The 18,432-nt window shown below is 41.9% G+C and overlaps 1 protein-coding gene and 1 long non-coding RNA gene across 4 annotated transcripts in view; one reads left to right on the top strand and one right to left on the bottom strand.

The window, feature by feature from the left end:
* Positions 1-18,432, bottom strand: part of LOC123727839 (uncharacterized) — a 36,471-nt gene that overhangs the window by 11,028 nt on the left and 7,011 nt on the right. Inside the window, exons 2-3 of one of the 3 annotated variants that reach the window (XR_006759768.1) lie at positions 12,718-12,808; positions 4,947-5,048 (exon numbers count right to left, since the gene is read on the bottom strand). This is a non-coding gene — a long non-coding RNA (uncharacterized lncRNA). Of the gene's footprint in view, positions 1-4,946; positions 5,049-11,945; positions 12,042-12,717; positions 12,809-18,432 lie in introns of those variants that run through there. The other 2 variants (XR_006759767.1, XR_006759769.1) reach the window with 2 other exon arrangements.
* On the top strand, positions 1,108-13,791 carry vcam1b (vascular cell adhesion molecule 1b). The gene is made up of 10 exons (XM_014149425.2): positions 1,108-1,395; positions 1,736-2,011; positions 3,625-3,915; positions 4,312-4,572; positions 4,782-5,057; positions 6,046-6,315; positions 8,704-9,015; positions 9,363-9,638; positions 11,740-12,000; positions 12,391-13,791. Exons 1-10 carry the CDS (start codon positions 1,359-1,361, stop codon positions 12,549-12,551), a joined length of 2,421 nt encoding a protein of 806 aa, XP_014004900.1. The 5' UTR covers positions 1,108-1,358; the 3' UTR covers positions 12,552-13,791.

An 18,432-nucleotide genomic window follows, 5' to 3' on the forward strand; every position in this document is an offset into this window, starting at 1 on the left:
TTACATCTGGAGTATTTCTCTTGTCTTATCCGGTGTCCTGTGTGAATTTAAATATGCTCTCTCTAATTCTCTCTTTCTCTCTTTCTTTCTTTCTCTCGGAGGACCTGAGCTCTAGGACCATGCCTCAGGACTACCTGGCATGATGACTCCTTGCTGTCCCCAGTCCACCTGGCCGTGCTGCTGCTCCAGTTTCAACTGTTCTGCCTGCGGCTATGGAACCCTGACCTGTTCACCGGACGTGCTTGTTGCACCCTCGACAACTACTATGATTATTATTATTTGACCATGCTGGTCATTTATGAACATTTTAACATCTTGACCATGTTCTGTTATAATATCCACCCGGCACAGCCAGAAGAGGACTGGCCACCCCTCATAGCCTGGTTCCTCTCTAGGTTTCTTCCTAGGTTTTTGGCCTTTCTTGGGAGTTTTTCCTAGGGAGTTTTTCCTAGCCACCGTGCTTCTTTCACATGCATTGCTTGCTGTTTGGGGTTTTAGGCTGGGTTTCTGTACAGCACTTTGAGATATCAGCTGATATACGAAGGGCTATATAAATACGTTTGATTTGATTTGAATTTGATTAGATAGCCTACACATATTTATGTTAATGGAGATTTAATTTAGCTCAATACATGTTGTATACATTTAGGCTCCCGAATGGTGCAGCGGTCTAAGGCACTGAATATCAGTGCTAGCGGTGTCACTGCAGACCCTGGTTTGATCCCATGCTGTATCACAACCGGCCGTGATCGGGAGTCCCATAGGGTAGTGCACAATTGGCCCAGTGTCGTCCGGGTTAGGGGAGGCCAGGGTAGGCTTTCATTGTAAATAAGAATTTGTTCTTAACTGACTTGCCTAGTTAAATAAAGGCATAAATTAAATTAAATAAAAAAATACATGACAGACAGACAGGCAGGCAACCAGACAGATCAAATACATCAATATAGTTAATGTATGGAACATGTCTATGTCAGTTAACATATCATGTCTGGGATTTTCAGAGGGATCCCAAATATCTTGCTCCTCTGATAAAATATAATTTAATCACGTTTTAAAGGAAACCATCTTGTGTTCCATTTAAACCAGCAGAGGGGGTTGTCATTCACAACCAAACCAGACAAAGAGAGAGAGAAAGAAGAGCGAGAGAGACAGAGACCGAGACTAAAGGCCACTCAAGGAGTGGGGGAATTCATCCTTGGTATTTTAAGGGGGTGTTTTAAATATATATTTTCCCCCTGTTGGTATCCCCCCTATTACAAGTGATAAATCCACAGGCTCTGGATCTGGACACTGGGCAGACCAGACACAACATCCACAGCCTAACAAAGGAATACTAAGGAAATTTACAGTCTAGCTCAATGTCTCTGTTATGGATATTGATACTACCAGTAACAGGTAAGCTTATTTTTCTTTAATTCCAACAGATTTATACTTTACAATCAGTGTGACTTGTCTTCAATCTATATACTGTAGGTAGCCTACTGTGTTTCATACATTTTAATATGATTATGGGTAGGCTTGCGATATGAACTAATCAGAAAATGTCTCTATTGTACTTGACAATATGTACATATGCAGCCATAATAGGCTAAATATTCTAGTTTACTAAGATGCCTACCTTATAACTAATAATTGACTGTCATGACCTCAACGTTCCTTAGACTACTTTATAGTTACCGTTATGTGTTATTGATTATGAATGTGAATTCTAATTCATTCTTATTTTACATTTCAGCCTTTGCATTTCATGTGGAGCTAAAACCAAAGAGTGCATTTTTCAGAGTTGGTGATAGGCAGGAGCTGCAATGTTCGGTGAAGGATTGTAACGAAAAGGTTACTATGTCCTGGGCTTTGCTGGGGGATAAGCCCATGTTTGCTAAAATACACACCTCAGGGTCGGAATCCGTGGCGGCCTTTGACCCTGTGATGACAGTACATGATGACATTCTTCTCTGCAAAGTCAGTTGCGGAGCATTGACCAAACAACAGCGTGTGGTTGTCAAAGTGTACTGTAAGTCCATTAAACTTCATTCACTAAGCCATCATAAACCATTGTAATAAGCCAATATAAAATGCATATGAATGCTTATAAGTTTTTCAATGATTATTATAAATATTATGAATGCTTATGAATTGTAATGCTTATCATACTTATAAATGCTTATAAATGAAATATGAATGGATCAATAAATTCTTTATTAATACTTTAATAATCACACAACATATTATAAAGTTAGCAGTATGTAACTTAATGCATTAGTGAATTGAATCAGTCCAATTGAATCAGTTCTACAGTGACTTCAGAAAGTATTTACACCTCTTGACTTTTTCCACATTTTGTTGTGTTACATCCTGAATTTAAAATTGATTAAATTTGGGTTTTGTGTCACTGACCGACACACAATACCCCATAAAAGCAGTTACAGAGTTTAATAGCTGTGATAGGAGAAAACTGAGGAGTTACATTGTAGTTACTCCACAATACAAACCTAAATGACAGAGTGAAAAGAAGGAAGCCTGAACAGAATACAAATATTCCAAAGCATGCATCCTGTTTGAAATATGGCACTAAAGTAAAACTGCTAAATATGTGGCAAAGAAATGTACTTTATTTCTTGAATACAAAGCGTTACGTTTGGGGCAATTCCAACACAACACTGAGTACCACTCTTCATATTTTCAAGAATGGTGGTGGCTGCATCATGTTATGGGTTTGCTTGTCATGTCAATGGCAAGGACTAGGGAGTTTTTATGAATACAAATAAATGGAATAGAGCTAAGCACAGGCAAAATCTTAGAGGAAAACCTGTTTCAGTCTGCTTTCCAACAGACACTGGGAGACAAATTCACCTTTCAGTAGGACAATAACATAAAACACAAGGCAAATATACACTGGAGTTGCTTACCAAGATGTCATTGAATGTTTCTAAGTGGACTAGTTCGTTTTTACTTAAATCGGCTTGAAAGTCTATGGCAAGAATTGAAAATGGCTGTCTACAATGAACAACAACCCATTTGACAGAGCTTTAAGAATTTTTATATTGAACACATACTGTACAATTCAGGTGTGCAAACCTCTTAAAGACTTACCCAGAAAGACTCAAAACTGATATAATCACTGGCGACAGTGATTCTAACATGTATTACTTAGGTAAATTAGATATTTCTGCATTTTAGTTTCAATAGATGTGCTAAATTATCTAAAAACATGTTTTCACTTTGTCATTATGGGTTATTGTGTGTAGATGGGTGATCAATTTAATCCATTTTGAATTCAGGCTGTAACACAACAAAATGTAGAATAAATAAAGGAGTATGAATATTTATTTTTTTACCTTTATTTAACTAGGCAAGTCAGTTAAGAACAAATTCTTATTTTCAATGACAGGAACAGTGGATTAACTGCCTTATTCAGGGGCAGAACGACAGATTTGTACCTTGTCAGCTCAGGGATTTGAACTTGTAACTTTTCGGTTACTAGCCCAATGCTCTAACCACTAGGCTACCCTGCCGCCCCAGGGGCACTGAAGGCACTGTACATGTACAGTACATGTTGAAAGTAGGTCTACGAATTTCAGTTTCAAACATGTGTAGCTGCCCTACGATCGACATTTTATATTCCAGCATTTCCAGAGGCTCCTGTCATATCAGGCTACGACCATCTTCTCTTGGGCCAGTCCAACACTCTGACATGTGAGGTGATAGACGCTTATCCCGCGGAGCACCTGCGACTTGAGTGGCTGCGAGGAGACAGCATGCTCCAGACAGACGCAGAGTCCGTTGTATCTACCTACAGGTTCATGCCCACCCCAGAGGACAAAGAGGCAAGCATCACATGCAGAGCCTCTCACGATCAGGATGGTGTGCCTGATGAAGAGAAGACCAAGGAAACCACTGTGTCTCTCACAGTGCTTTGTAAGTTACTAAAGTGTAAATGTTAGACAAAGGGTAATCTCTGTTAACCCAGTGTAAAATCTTGCGGAATTTGGTCAGCTGTGCGATTAATTTCTGTTTATATGTGTTAGAAATTGAGAGTTCTGTCTCCACCCTCACAAAAGGAAAATCACACACCCAGGACTCCCCCAGGACAACTGGTTCAAGTGAACTACTATACAGTTTGGAAACATTTGGAACTTAACTTTCATAACGGCAACAAATAATCTTTTGAATACAAAAGATACACTTACCATGTGCAGTTTAGCAATTAGCAATGTCTCAATGGAATGCAATGGAATTTGAGTCATGAATAAGGATTACATTGAGGCCTACCTACAACAACCACATCAAAAATGTATTCTTTATTTTCTCCAGATGCACCACAGAATATATCAATATCTGAGCCGACTGCTGTGAGAGTTGGCTCCAGTCTCACGTTGTCGTGCCATGCTGAAGGGAGCCCCAGACCAGATACACAGTGGAAGGCCATTGGTCCAGATGGACAGGCTGTTATTGTGGGGCAGAGCGAGGAGCTTGTCCTTACAGAGATGACACTGGTGGATTCTGGTCAATATGAGTGTGTGGTGAGCAACACCATTGGAAACATCACAGCCAGCGTGAACGTCCTTGTTCAAGGTAGGATGACTTTGAATTTCCCCTTGGTTTTGTATTTTGGATCATTACTGTTTGGTGTCACTTTGTGATAGTTTAATAGTTAGGAGTAATCTTTATAGCTTTGTCTAAAAAGTCTGTTTGGAGGAGCAATCTCAATAAAGCAACATCTAAACTAGCAAGCTAAAGTTTTGTTTTGTGTTCTCTGTCCTGGATGATTTCCCTTCTGGCAGCTCCCCCAACCAACACCACCATCACAGTGAGCCCAGCCAGTGAGGTGAAGGAAGGGGAGAGCGTGACGGTGTCCTGCCTGTCGGACGGAGCTCCGGTGGGACGTATGGTGCTGAGGAGACTCTCTGAGGACCAGGATGTAGAACTCCAGTCCAGCAACGGATCCTCCACCTCCTTCACCCTCTCCTCTGCCCTGCTAGCAGACTCTGCTCTCTACCAGTGCCAGGCCTTCAATGAACACGGCAGTCAGAAAGTCAGCGCCTTGCTCTCTGTTGAAGGTGAGATTTTTTTTTACATTTGGGTAATATTACATTTTAAGTTGATTTTATGCTTTTGCGCAGTAGTTACTATAACTACTTTAGTTACCAGATTTGAATTATGTAATTGCAGCTTTGTACATTAAACAAGGGCAGGATTCTAATAATGGAAACTGGACAAATTATTTTTCAAAATAGTTGCCTTGTTACAGTATATTACATGTAATTACCCAAGTAGCTGCATAATATATTTCAATGTAAAGTGTAACCTAAATACAGTAGAACAATAGAACAATACATGTTCTATCGGAAATGGGGAATTTGTCTTAGTAAACGTACTGACAACCCAAATTCTCTGGGAAGCAAACAGTGTTGCATCACCAAGCCAGTAGGTTCCCCTCTGGGTAGAAGAGCCATAGAACAGTGGCATAGCAGATAGCAGAAATAGTAAATGATCTGTTCACACTCGTACAGACGTTTGAGAGACTCTCCAATGTGGATTGCTGCTATTTTTACTCTGAGGATAGGCTTCACACCTCCAGGTAAGTTGAGATAAGTACAGGAGCTGCTGATGTGCCCTTGAGCAAGGCACGTAACCCTAATTGCTCCTGTAAGTTGCTCTGGATAAGAGAATCTGCTAAATAAAGTACATTTTTCTAATACTATTGTTGATGATCATGTGGAGTGGAGGGCTCTGGCAAAATGTTCATTGTGTTACCCATCAGATTATTTTTGTGATGAAAGTTTACTTTGTGATGTGTGTTTACTCTTCTTAATATACTGTAATGTTTGCCTTGTTTTTTCTTTTGTCGATTAAGATGTAAAGATATTTGATTTTGCTAAGAGCTTTTCTTGCAGGATAGTAGTTTTAATTTAATTCAAATAACTGAACAGAATTTTCCCAAAATGGAACAGAATCAAATTGAACTGAATTTATCTCTATTCAATTGAACTGAGCATAGAAACTGCGACGTCATCTATCCTCTCTCCTGTGGTTTTATTCTCTCAGAGTATCCCCTGGAGGTGGCGATGGATGTGGGGGTGACGGCTGAGATGGGATCCAACCTGGTGCTCTCCTGCCGGGCTTTGGGCTGTCCCCAGCCAGCCTTCTACTGGAGGAGCATGCTGGACATGGCCGTCCATAGCCGTGCACACACCCAGGACTCCCTCTCCCATCTCCACCTGGGCCCACTTGGGCTGGTCAACGAGCAAGCCTACACCTGTGAGGCCAAGTGTGGCTCTGTCATCAAGGCCAAGCACGCTGAGGTCAAGGTCTTCTGTGAGTATACTATACAGTGGCAAGAAAAAGTATGTGCACCCTTTGGAAATACCTGGATTTCTGCATAAATTGGTCATAACATTTGATCTGATCTTCATCTAGGTCGCAACAATAGACAAACACAGACTGCTTAAACTAATAACACAAACAATTATATGTTTTCATGTCTTTATTGAACACACCGTGTAAACATTCACAGTGCAAGGTGGGAAAAGTATGTGAACCCTTGGATTTAATAACTGGTTGACCCTCCTTTGGCAGCAATAACCTCAACCAAACGTTTTCTGTAGTTGCGGATCAGACCTGCATAACGTTCAGGAGGAATTTTGGACCATTCCGCTTTACAAAACTGTTTCAGTTCAGCAATATTCTTGGGATGTCTGGTGTGAACTGCTCTCTTGAGGTCATGCCACAGCATCTCAATCGGGTTGAGGTCAGAACTCTGACTGGACCACTCCAGAAGGTGTATTTTCTTCTGTTGAAGCCATTCTGTTGTTGATTTACTTCTGTGTTTTGGGTCATTATCCTGTTGCATCACCCAACTTCTGTTGAGCTTCAATTGGCAGACAGATAGCCTAACATTCTCTTAAAAAATGTCTTGATAAACCTGGGAAATCATTTTTCCGTTGATGATAACAAGCTGTCCAGGCCCTAAGGCAGCAAAGCAGCTCCACCATACTTTACAGTTGGGATGAGGTTTTGATGTTGGTGTTCTGTGACATTTTTTATCCACACATAGTGTTGTGTGTTCCTTCCAGACAACTCAACTGTAGTTTCATCTGTCCACTGAATATTTTGCCAGTAGCGCTGTGGAACATCCAGGTGCACTTTTGCAAACTTCAGACGTACAGCAGTGGCTTCTTCCGTGGTGTCCTCCCATGAACACCATTCTTGTTTAGTGTTTTACATATCTTAGACTCATCAACAGAGATGTTAGCATGTTCCAGAGATTTCTGTAAGTCTTTAGCTGACACTCTAGGATTCTCCTTAAACTCATTGAGCATTCTGCGCTGTGCTCTTGCAGTCATCTTTGCAGGACGGCCACTCCTAGGGAGAGTAGCAACAGTGCTGAACTTTCTCCATTTATAGACAATTTGTCTTACTGTGGACTCATGAGCATCAAGGCTTTTAGAGATACTTTGGTAACCCTTTCGAGCTTTATTCACGTCAACAATTCTTAATCTTAGGTCTTCTGAGATCTCTTTTGTTCAAGGCATGGTTCACATCAGGCAATGCTTCTTGTGAATAGCAAACTCAAATTTAGTGAGTGTTTTTTTATAGGGCAAGCCAGCTCTAACCAACATCTCCAATCTCGTCTCATTGATTGGACTCCAATCCTGACCCCAATTAGCTTTTGAAGAAGTCATTAGCCTAGACGTTCACAAACTTTTTCCAACCTACGCTGTGTGTTATTAGTTTAAGCACACTATGTTTGTCCATTGTTGTGACTTAGATGATGATCAGATCAAATTTGATGACCAATTTATGCAGAAATCCAGGTGATTCCAAAGGGTTCACATACTTTTTCTTGCCACTGTACATCATCAGAAAGATGGCTTGGTTAAGTTCAATGTATTTGCTTTGAAACGTGCTTTGCATCGGCCACCTTTTTACAGAAGTCCAATGCCAGATTGATACGATGAATTCAAGCATATTTGGAAATGTCCAGTTGAAAACAAAGTTAGTTGGGGTTGTGTGTTTTTTTGCCTTACACTTGTTCAGTGGTACCATGGCCACATTAAATTCTACAGGTTTATGTTGATACAGTAACTGTTTTGCTCAGTTTTGGGTAATGCTTAGGTTCACTTCACTGACTTGGAAAGAGTACAGTGACGCTTTGTAGGAGGTTAGAAGAATAGTCCTCCTCTTATGAAACCAAATGTAAGACTTAAAGCTTGAATGATCCCTCATGCTGCTCTTCCACATAACATAGGCAGAGGTCCAGTTTGCTTTTGTCGGATTGCACTGGGATCAGTAGTCTGGTTCAATGTGAGAGAGGGATCACCAAGGAGTGAAGAATGATAAATACACTCCAGGGTCACTGAAGTGAAGACATTTCCTATTTCCTAGATGTGAAAGTCATTGTGTTGAAGGGGGTAAGGGTTGCTGTATTCCAGGTCTTTGACCCAGGATTATATCCAGAGGGATGTTTCACAAGTTGTGTGGATTAATGCCTCCCTTACTGGGAGTAATTAAAAAAAAACGGTATCTTATGGGAATTTGTCAGGTCCCAACATTAGGATCTGAAACACCCCATCTATGAACCTTCAAAGTTAAGAGTCTACCGTTCAACATGCCTGACTAACTCGCTCACATCTCTATCTGGTCTCAGGTTCTTTTAGTCACATATTAATATTTTAATCTACCCATTTCTCTCTCCTCCCCCAGCTTTCCCCTCGGACCCTATCATTGAGAACACTGGCCCCTTTCTGGAACACGGTGTCGGCACCTTTTTTTGTTCGGTAGCCGACGTCTACCCAGCCAGACTCCTGCAGATCCAGTGGCTCGATGGGGAAATCGAGCTAGCCTCCGAGATGGGACAGTATTCCAGTGAACTCCAGAATGTGACGTCAACGCTTTCTTTCTCGGTTGGACCGGAGGACCAGGGCAGACAGATCACCTGCAGAGTCAGTCTTCAGATGGACGAAATCCCTCAGAGTGGGAGAGAGAGGCAGGCGGTGACTGTACTGGAGCTCCACTGTAAGTGGTTGAAGTCTGAATAAAATCATTAACTTTTTATGGCCATGGGGTAGATAAGGATTGGGATGGTCCTAGAAAGCCACAAGGTGGTACAGGATTTTGTTCCGCCCCAGCATTATAACACACCGGATTCCACACATTGTGTTCTGAACGGAGGACCATGAACAGTTAATTGCTTGAATCACTTGTGTTTATGGTGGGGTGTCCACCCCCTTGGTGCCTTCAACTTAAGGAATCCGTTATGCTGAACTTCAGTCCTTGAGGTATGAATGGCAGTTGTGTAGTGAGGGTTTATAACCTATGTCTGTGTTTATAAACCTAAACTGAGTCTGATGTTTGCTGTGCAGATGCCCCCAGGGGAACCACCATCACAGTGAGCCCAGCCAGTGAGGTGAAGGAAGGGGAGAGCGTGACGGTGTCCTGCCTGTCGGACGGGGCTCCGGTGGGACGAATGGTGCTGAGGAGACTCTCTGAGGACCAGGATGTAGAACTCCAGTCCAGCAACGGCTCCTCCACCTCCTTCACCCTCTCCTCTGCCCTGCTAGCAGACTCTGCTCTCTACCAGTGCGAGGCCTTCAATGAGCACGGCAGCCAGCGAGCTAGCACACACATTACAGTCAAAGGTGGGTGCCAAGCTTCTGGCAAGAACACACCACAACAAGTCTTTATTCCGCTCCCACGCATTCATACTGGCAACAACAGTAAACCTTCCCTAACCCTGATAAGCTTTTTTTTGCTTCTTCAATGAAGTTACTGTTCTCTACACCCACAGATCTCTTGTTTTCGCTTCTTATTTACGGTCTTGTATTTGCTCTCATTTGTTGGAGTGTGGCCGTTCTATTGTCATGTGGCAGCTGCAGTGGTGTACTTAAGAACTTTTTTGGTATCTGTACTTTACTATTTATATTTTTGCCAACTTTTACTTCTCTACATTCCTAAAGAAAATAATGTACTTTTTACATTTTGATTGTCCAATTCACACACTTATCAAGAGAACATCCCTGGTCATCCCTACTGCCTCTGATCTGGTAGACTCACTAAACACAAATGATTTGTTTGTAAATTATGTCTGAGTGTTGGAATGTGTGCCTGGTTATCCGTAAAAAAAAAAAACAAGACAGAAAATTATGTTTTTCTTAATATAAGGAATTTGAAATGATTTATACCTTTACTTTTGATACTTAAGTATATTTAAAACCAAATACTTTTAGACTTTTACTCAAGTAGTATTTTACTGGGTGACTTTTACTTGAGTCATTTTCTGTTAAGGTATCTTTACTTTTACTCATGCATGACAATTGAGTACTTTTTCCACCCCTGGGGAGCTGTCAGTATCTAAGAACATGCTCTATAAGTTTGTCATTGGCTGAGCTGTTGTCACACTGTACCAAAATAGAATATCACACTTAAACCACACTTAACACTGCACAGGAACTCAACAACATGAAATTACATAAAGTCATTCTAGATAATGGGTTCTATAGAACATTCCTCATTGATATTTCACACTGTTGTCAGTAGTTTCACACATTTTGCTCAGTAATCAACAATATAACAAACGGTAATGGTACGAAAATCTCATTCCAAAATCATGGGCAATAATATGGAGTTGCTGCTATAACAGCCTCCACTCTTCAGGGAAGACTTTCCACTAGATGTTGGAACATAGCTCTGGGGACCTGCTTCCATTCAGCCACAAGAGCATTAGTGAGGTCGGGCAGTGATGTTGGGTGATTAGGCCTGGCTCGCAGTCATTCCAATTCATCCCAAAGGTGTTCGATGGGGTTGAGGTCAGGGCTCTGTGCAGGCCAGTCAAAATCTTCCACACTGATCTTGACAAACCATTTCTCCATGGACCTCGACTCGCCTTTGTGAACGGAGACATTGTCATGCTGAAACAGGAAAGGACCTTCCCCAAACCATTGCCACAAAGTTGGAAGCACAGAATCATTTAGGATATAATTGTATGCTGTAGCGTTAAGATTTCCCTTCACTGGAACTAAGGGGCCTAGCCCGAACCATGAAAAACAGCCGCAGACCATTATTCCTCGTCCACCAAACTTTACAGTTAGCACTATGTATTGGGGCAGGTAGCGTTCTCCTGGTGTCCGCCAAACCCAGATTTGTCCGTCGGACTGCCAGATGGTGAGTCATCACGCCAGACAACACGTTTCCACTGCTCCAGAGTCGATGCTTGGCATTGCGCATGGTGATTTTAGGCTTGTGTGTAGTTGCTCGGCCATGGAAACCCATTTCATGAAGCTCCCGACGAACAGTTCTTGTGCTGACGTTGCATCCAGAGGCAGTTTAGAACTTGGTAGTGAGTGTTGCAACCGAGGACAGACAATTGTTATGCGCTTCAGCACTCTGCGGTGCCGTTCTGTGAGTTTATGTGGCCTACCACTTCGTGGCTGAGCCTTTGTTGCCCCAAGACGTTTCCACTTCACAATAACAGCACTTACCAGATGACCGGGACAGCTCTGGAAGGGCAGACAATTGACAAACTGGCTTGTTGGAAATGTGGCATCCTATGACGGTGGGGTGTCCACATACTTTTGTATAAATATTGTATGTTGCATTGTAAACTGCCAATAGACTAAATGTCGTACAGTATTTCAGACTATAACTGTACTATATTCATACAATTTTGTCCTTTGTTGTCTCAAGGCAGTCTCAAGTGTCTTCCCTCAGTATTGATGTGTGTTCTATTTTCCTTGTGTCCAGCACCTCCTAGGAACACAACAGTCCTGATATATCCATCTGCTGAGGTGCAGGAAGGCCAAAATGTCACCATCTGCTGTCGCTCTGTCAGTTTCCCCCCACCTGCTGTGGTTTTAAGGAAACTGGATAATGGCACAGAGCTCTACTCCCCGGATGGGAACTTCCTGCTGGTTAACCTTGCGCCCAATGATACAGGCTTATACCAGGTGAATGTTACCAATGACCTGGGTTACGAGACCGAGATCTTCAGCATCAACGTCATAGGTGAGTGATGTGGTTCAGTGTTCGCTCTTTAGCTTGGCATGCTAGAAGAAACAGGAGAGCTCTTTATTTCCCTTCACCACAAATATAATTATTATATTTGTTATTATTATATAAAATATAATTCACAGCAAAACCAGTTACTTGAAACCACTTTGAACCCCATGTTGAACTGAGAAATTGGGAACAGTGACTACGGAGATAGACCTGACAACAGTGTACAGTAGTTTGAGAACAGTGAAGCTTGCAAAAGCCAAGGAAATTCCATCCACCAATAACACTGGTGTTATTTGAGAGGACTCGAATGCTGTAAAAACATAAAATCCAAAATGTTAGCAAATCTGTCTCGTCCTCACTGTCTCCCTGTTCTTCCCCTCCTCCCTTGGCCTCCAGAGAAGCACTCCAGTACTTCACCAGACTGGAACCACATAGTCATTCCTGCTGTCTGTGTGGGTATCATGGTGACCACCACGGGCCTAGTCCTGGACTACCTGAGGAGAGCCAGGAGGAAGGGCTTCTATGAGCTGGCCAAGTGTAAGCCCGGGTCTGCATAGACTAGAGGAGTCTAAAACCTGTGGTCCGGAGCCAGATTGTGGCCCCCACTTGTGCTACCAAAATGACCATGTACTGTATGAGTATCACATCGGTGAGTGTTTTGTGGTTCCTCAGGCAAAATGACTTTTACACTGTGTGCAGAGGCATACCAAGGCATAGACTTACCTGGAGGGGAGAGGGAACAGACGAGAGGTTCGTCCAGTGTCAGGTCTCATATGAAGGGCAGAGGACAAGGCCGTATGACCTTTGGATGTTACTGGAAGAGGAAAAGAGAAGTACCTTTAAGGAGGTGTGGTCTTCTGGATGTTTTTCATTTCTATTAAACCTAAGCTAAAAGTCAATAAAAAATGTAATTATCTAACTGTCGGCAACTAACTATCATTTGCTCCTTTTTTCACTTCTTTGCAGCTATTGTTGAACCCATTGATGTCTAAGTGTCACAACTATTGGATAAATGCAATATGCTACATGTTTTTAAACAAAATTATACAATTTGTAATTGGCTGTGATAAAAACTTGAACTGTTTAACGAGTTAATTACAATGCATTTGAAAAGTACAGTTTAAATTAACTTTGTTATATCAGTATGGGAAGGTGGTTTCCCAACAATAGGTGAAGTCAGTATTGTGGTAATGTAATATAGAGAAGCAAGCCAAACTGTATTTGCCTCATAGGTTTTTTTGTATATAGGTCTTTAAAGATGGAATCCACAGTAGGGGAAACAGCGCCACTGTCCGCCCCACAGTTGTTGTTATTGTTTTTGTTTTGTTGACGAAGCAGAGCTGGGGAGCGTCGTAGTAACAAAAAAATGCAGTACATATGCTGGTGTTCTTTCGCGCGTGCAATCATGTCCGCGGCGGGGAAAAAAACAGTGTTTGTTGTTTGCATTAACTTATTTGGTTGTTGTAATATCGCAAACGGATGTGGCAATTTCACCGTTAAGGATTCCAGCTTTAATGTGGACACTTACTAGAAGTGTTTGCATGTGTGGAGAGTGTGCAATGTGCATGGAGTATTTTTGTCCCACACCATTTACTTTATTGCTGTGGGATATTAGAGCCGGTTTGGTACGTGATTAAAGAAGCTGTTGTTTTTAAATCAAAGCCTATGTAGAATGTATTTGTTATGTTTGTGACTGTTCATACTCCTTTGTATGTTGTGAATATGTTTTGCCCTATTTTTTGTGAATTGTGTTTGAATTGTACGTTTGTAGAGATGTTCAATATTAAATATTTATTTCCATAACTAAAATCTGTTCATTGAAATAGGAGCTTTGGGGTCTCCTGTTGCAGTGGGGAAAGCCAGGGAACGTTTCAACAATGTAACGTTCGTCATATTGATGGGACCAAAATGCAGCGGGAATGTGTATACTCATCTTCTTTTATTAGAAGGAAAAAACACAAACAAAATACTTATAAAACATAAACGACGAAGACAGTCCTGTAAGGCTATACGCAGAACAACAACCCACAACCACAGTGACAAAAACCCCTTACTTAAATATGGCCTCCAATTAAAAGCAACGAAGAACAGCTGCTTCTAATTGAAGGCAAAACCAAAAACCCTGAACATAGAAATAGACTAAATAGACACAGACATAGAAATATACTAACATAGACCATTGGCCAAAAACCCCGAAACACACTAAACAAACACCCCCTGCCACGCCCTGACCAAACTACAATAACAAACAACCCCTTTTACTGGTCAGGACGTGACAAACAAGTATCAGGGGCTTTTGTATGAGTCACTGAATGCTTTATTTATTTTTATTTTACCTTTATTTAACTAGGCAAGTCAGTTAAGAATAAATTCTTGTTTACAATGAAGACCTACCCCGACCAAACCCTAAACCGAACGACACTGGGTTGTGCACCGCCTTATGGGACTCCCAAACACGGCCAGTTGTGATACAGCCTGGAATCAAACCAGGGTCTGTAGTGACGCCTCTAGCACTGAGATGCAGTGCCTTAGACCGCTGCGCCACTCGGGATCTTACTTACAAGCTCTTTCCCAACGATGCAGAGTTTAGATCCTTTATGTAGTCTCTTATCTTAGTCTTCTTAACTCTTAAAAATTCAAAATGTTAGCTATCCCCACTCTGACTGGATTTCAATCGGAATTACACATCACTTTGCAAGCCAGTATAATGCGACTTGCTGGCCTGATGTGGCCTGCAAACCATGAGTTGCAGGCCACTGTATTAGGGTAAACTAGGCCCTCAAAATAAGGCCTTATGAAATATGTATTGTATCGTGTTAAATAATGTAATGATAGCATATTCACTTAGGAAAAAGCCACATGACTGGTTGATTGGGATGTTATATATAATATAGTGGGATGTTGATATTCACAGAAGGCTAGGTAAAGGGCTGAATCCTGTTTTGAATCATACGTTGATGACAATAGAAGATTAGGAATTTTGGAAAATGTAGATCTTGCGTTGCTCTTATGCCGTAGTCAAAAAGCGTCATCAAAGTGCTTTTTGAGGAAGAAGCGAACCGGGGCTGAAGCGTGACATAGGGATATTTTGCCTGAAGGTCAATGAGAGTGTTGAATTTGGTCAACATAAAATGTAATTCCTAATTTGCTAAGTGGGGCTTATATGATCAAATATAAGTTTCGTAATGTTTAGGTTGTTTAGAATGTACTGATATAAGTGGACGCACATGGCATCACGGCAACTTTCAGAAAAACTATTTATATCAGAGTTGTGCCTGTTGTGCACGTGTGTCTGCCCTAACGTTGGCTAGAATGTTCCTGCCTCTACCGCCTGTCTTCAGCCTTTGCAGACATTTAATTGCATTGTTAAAGTGGTCAATCCAATATCTTGTCAATATATAGATAATGTTTACTCTAAATGCATCATGGGAAATATGCAAATCAGGCTCAACACCCAAAACAACACCCCAAAAAACATTAAAAAAAACATTATTGGTTCCATATTATTGTAGAAACAAAAATGGTTCTTTGGAGCTCTTGATTTTTGTATGGTTTTCAAATAACCATCCCATTTAAAGGGAAACCTCACCGCTAGACACTATTTGGAGTGTTTTTCCAGGGTGTTTCAGGCATGGCCAGACGGATTACCAGGACGTGTACTGCGAGCATGCGCTGACCAACTGGCAAGTGTCTTCACTGATATTTTCAATCTCTCCCTGTCCGAGTCTGTAATACCAACATGTTTTAAGCAGACCACAATAGTCCCTGTGCCCAAGAACAATAAGGTAACCTACCTAAATAACTACCAACCCGTAGCATTCACGTCCGTAGCCATGAAATGCTTTGAAAGGCTGGTCATGGCTCACATCAATACCATTATACCAGAAACCCTAGACTCACTCCAATTTGCATACCATCCCAACAGATCCACAGTTGAAGCAATCTCTATTGAACACACTGTCCTTTCCCACTTGAACAAAAAGAACACCTACGTGAGAAGGCTGTTCATTGAGTAAAGCTCAGCGTTCGCCATAGTGACCTCCAAGCTCATCACTAAGCTAAGGACCTTGGGACTAAAAACCTCCCTCTGCAACTGGATCCTGGACTTCCTGATGGTCCACTTCCAGGAGGTAAGGGTAGGTAACAATACATCTGCCGCTCTGATCCTCAACACGGGAGCCCCTCAGGGTTGCGTGCTTAGTCCCCTCCTGTTCTCCCTGTTCACCCATGACTGCGTGGCCAAGCATGACTCTAACACCATCATTAAGTTTGCCGACGACACAAGGGTGGTCGGCCTGATCACCGACAACAATGAGACCACCTATAGGGAGGAGATCAGAGACCTGGCAGTGTGGTGCCAGGACAACAACCTCTCCCTCAACATGAGCAAGACAAAAGAGCTGATCGTGGACTACAGGAAAAGGAGGACTGAGCACACCCTCATTCATATCAACGGGGCTGTAGTGGAGCGGGTCGAGAGATTCAAGTTCCTTGGTGTCCATATCACCAATAAAATATCATGGTCCAAACACACCAAGACAGTTGTGAAGAGGGCATGACAAAACCTATTCCCCCTCAGGAGACTGAAAAGATTTGGCATGGGTCCTCAGGTCCTCAACAGCTGCACCATTGAGAGCATCCTGACTGGTTTCATCACGGCCTGGTATGGCAACTGCTCGGCATCCGACCGTAAGGCACTACAGAGGGTAGTGCGTACGGCCCAGTACATCACTGGGGCCAAGCTTCCTGCCATCCAGGACCTCTAATCCAGGTGGTGTCAGAGGAAGGCCCTCATTTTTGTCAAAGACTCAAGTCATAGACTGATCTCTTTGCTACCGCTGCTACCACAAAGCAAGTACCGGAGCGCCAAGTCTAGGTCCAAAAGGCTCCTTCACAGCTTCTACCCCCAAGCCATAAGACTGCTGAACAGTTAATCAAATGGCTACTCGCTTTTTACCTATGCATAGTCACTTTACCCCGATCTACATATTACCTAAATTACCTCAACTAACCCGTATCCCTGCACATTAACTCGGTACTGGTACCCCCTGTATATAGCCACATTGTTATTTTATTGTGTTACTTTAGTTTATTTAGCAAATATTTTCATACTCTGCATTGTTGGTTAAGGGCTTGTAAGTAAACATTTCACGGTAAAGTCTACAACTGTTGTATTCGGCGCATGTGACAAATAACATTTTATTTGAATTTGAAGTCAACACTTCATTAGTTTCCGATGCAGCTGGAATCATTTTGTCACTTGTCAGTACACTTGTAAAAATATATATATAAAACACCATTATATACATTCAACAGCTAGAAATATCTATATCACAATTCAGTTGTGAGCATATTAAGCATTCCATATTGTACTACAACGTCAGTCTAACTGAATATGGATGTTGTGTTGGTTGAATGTTCCAGGCAGGTTCCAGAATGTTCTTCAGCTGGTGAACCTCTTATTGTGTTGGTAATGGTAGCTGGTTTAGCAGGTTTTGGCGATGTTATAGCCTACTTGTAAACACACCAACTATGACAAGACACGGACCATGTTTATGCCTGGCTCCAGTAGATTTATTTGCTCGTCATGGAAAGATTTAGTCGATTTTAGGTGACATACACTAGTTCCTGGTGCTGAGCTTGATGTTGAAGCCTCTTCAAATGTTGATGGAATAGAACACATATAGTCACGTTAGCATCTGCGGTAGTTAGTTAGCTAGCTAATGGCTAATGGTTACGTAACCTGAGAAGCTAATGTTAGCTTGCAAAGTTAAAATCTCATCGCCAGATAGCAGCTGGCTAATTACATTGGCATGCTTTGGAATGTCTTGCCAGTGTATTATGAAAGCTAGATAGCTATATTTTGGTTTAGATAAAGAAATGTAGTTCGCTACCTTAATGCAGCTTGCCCTCTCTTCTGCTGTGCTAATGTTGGCTGATCAGATACCTTCCTCTTTGAAGTGAAGGGTAAACTCGATGGAATAGCATCACTTTCAACGTTCGACGACACGGCATCCCCATCAGTTGAGTCTTCAGTTCCTAGCTGGCTGAAAGCGCTGGCTACAAACACAGACATTTTGTCACTGGTGTAGAGAGGAGGCAGGAGGCAGTCGCAGGTTTAGAACTAGTGAGTTTATTTAAAGCACCATAGATCAAAGTGGGACGAAACCCAAACACTGTTGTGCTCAAAATTTTAAGCATCAGCTATCTGAGCAGCTCACCGATCGCTGCAGCTGTACACAGCCCATCTGTGAATAGCCCATCCAACTACCTACCTCATCCCCTTATTGTTTTTATTTACTTTTTTTGCTCTTTTGCACACCAGTATTTCTACTTGCACATCATCATCTGCACATCTATCACTTCAGTGTTAATTTGCTAAATTGTAATTACTTCACTACTATGGCCTATTTATTGCCTTACCTCCTTACTCCATTT

Source organism: Salmo salar, chromosome ssa16 (assembly GCF_905237065.1).
Source record: "Salmo salar chromosome ssa16, Ssal_v3.1, whole genome shotgun sequence".
NCBI classification, from domain to species: Eukaryota; Metazoa; Chordata; class Actinopteri; order Salmoniformes; family Salmonidae; genus Salmo; species Salmo salar.